Source organism: Hippocampus comes, unplaced genomic scaffold (assembly GCF_001891065.2).
Source record: "Hippocampus comes isolate QL1 unplaced genomic scaffold, H_comes_QL1_v1.1 scaffold39, whole genome shotgun sequence".
NCBI classification, from domain to species: Eukaryota; Metazoa; Chordata; class Actinopteri; order Syngnathiformes; family Syngnathidae; genus Hippocampus; species Hippocampus comes.
Window position 1 is genome coordinate 371,411 of NW_017842054.1, and position 1,040 is coordinate 372,450.

General features: G+C 50.2%; 1 protein-coding gene across 1 annotated transcript in view; it reads right to left on the reverse strand.

The window, feature by feature from the left end:
• tnfaip3 (tumor necrosis factor, alpha-induced protein 3) overlaps positions 1–1,040 on the reverse strand; it is a 17,861-nt gene that overhangs the window by 6,078 nt on the left and 10,743 nt on the right. The window contains exons 8-9 of the mRNA XM_019860014.1: positions 877–1,032; positions 54–65 (exon numbers count right to left, since the gene is read on the reverse strand). Of these exons, the coding sequence (XP_019715573.1) occupies positions 54–65; positions 877–1,032 (168 nt within the window). The remainder of the gene's footprint in view (positions 1–53; positions 66–876; positions 1,033–1,040) is intronic.

Consider the following 1,040-nt stretch of genomic DNA (forward strand, 5'->3'; position numbering starts at 1 on the left):
GGTCGGGGCCGGAGCCGGGGCCGGGGCCGGGATCGGGATCGGGACCGGGGCGGGAGGTGTCAGGTCTGTGACGGGAACACGCAAAGTTCGGGAAAAGAGACGAGGACACGACGGGCGTCGTGTCTTCTTTTCATTTTCAACTGGCCGACAACCACAACGGTAAGAAGGGACGGAACGTGACCGATGCTCGCTGTCCGACCTCCGGGTCTCGTCAACCCAACGAAACGCATACAGCGGCATGATGAGCGGGGAAGAAAAAGAGCGCCGTCTTGCCTAATAAACAAAAACCCATCACAAAAGAGACTGGAGAGAAACCGGTTTGGTCAAGTCACATTCCTTCAGCGACGGAAGGATTTGTGCCTTCGAAGGGGCGCGGCCTGCCCAACTGTGACTCTTTTCGGTTTCTATTTGGGCGTCCAGTTCAATCAATTTCTGAAGGTAAATCTTGCCCCCAATCTTGACTTTTTTTTCTTGTTGTTGTTCATCGAGCGTTAACTCCTGAAAGATGAAACCTTGTTTTCTTGTGAATTTGGACTTTAATCTCATCAAATTTGGACTTTTTTGCAATCGCAAATTTATTCGGGTTATATTTGGGCATTATCCTCGACAAATGACCTTTTCTCTGTGGGAATAAATTGCATCTTCAGTCTCATATTCTGACCTTTCTTTTACTTGACTTGAAAAAATATCTTCATGGGGAACTTTTGGGGTAGCCTTTGTTCACAACATAGTCAGATTTTTTTTCTTTATCTCGATCACGTGCCCCCCTCTCCCCCCAATAATTTGACAAATGACCAAATAACCGGAAATAATAATGACATTTGGATCGCCAATTGAAAATGGAAAGAATGAGGGAGAGATGAGGAAAGAACTTACGGTGGTTGGTCTGATAGTCAACGTAGCAAATGGTGCAGAAGCCCAACTTCTCGGGCGTGCCAAAGAACGGGCAACCGGATCTCTTGCAGGGGCGGGCGAGCGGGGCCTGCCAGGCGGAGCCGTGGCCCGGCCGCTCGGGGTCCCTCGGCGGGCCCCGGGCCGTA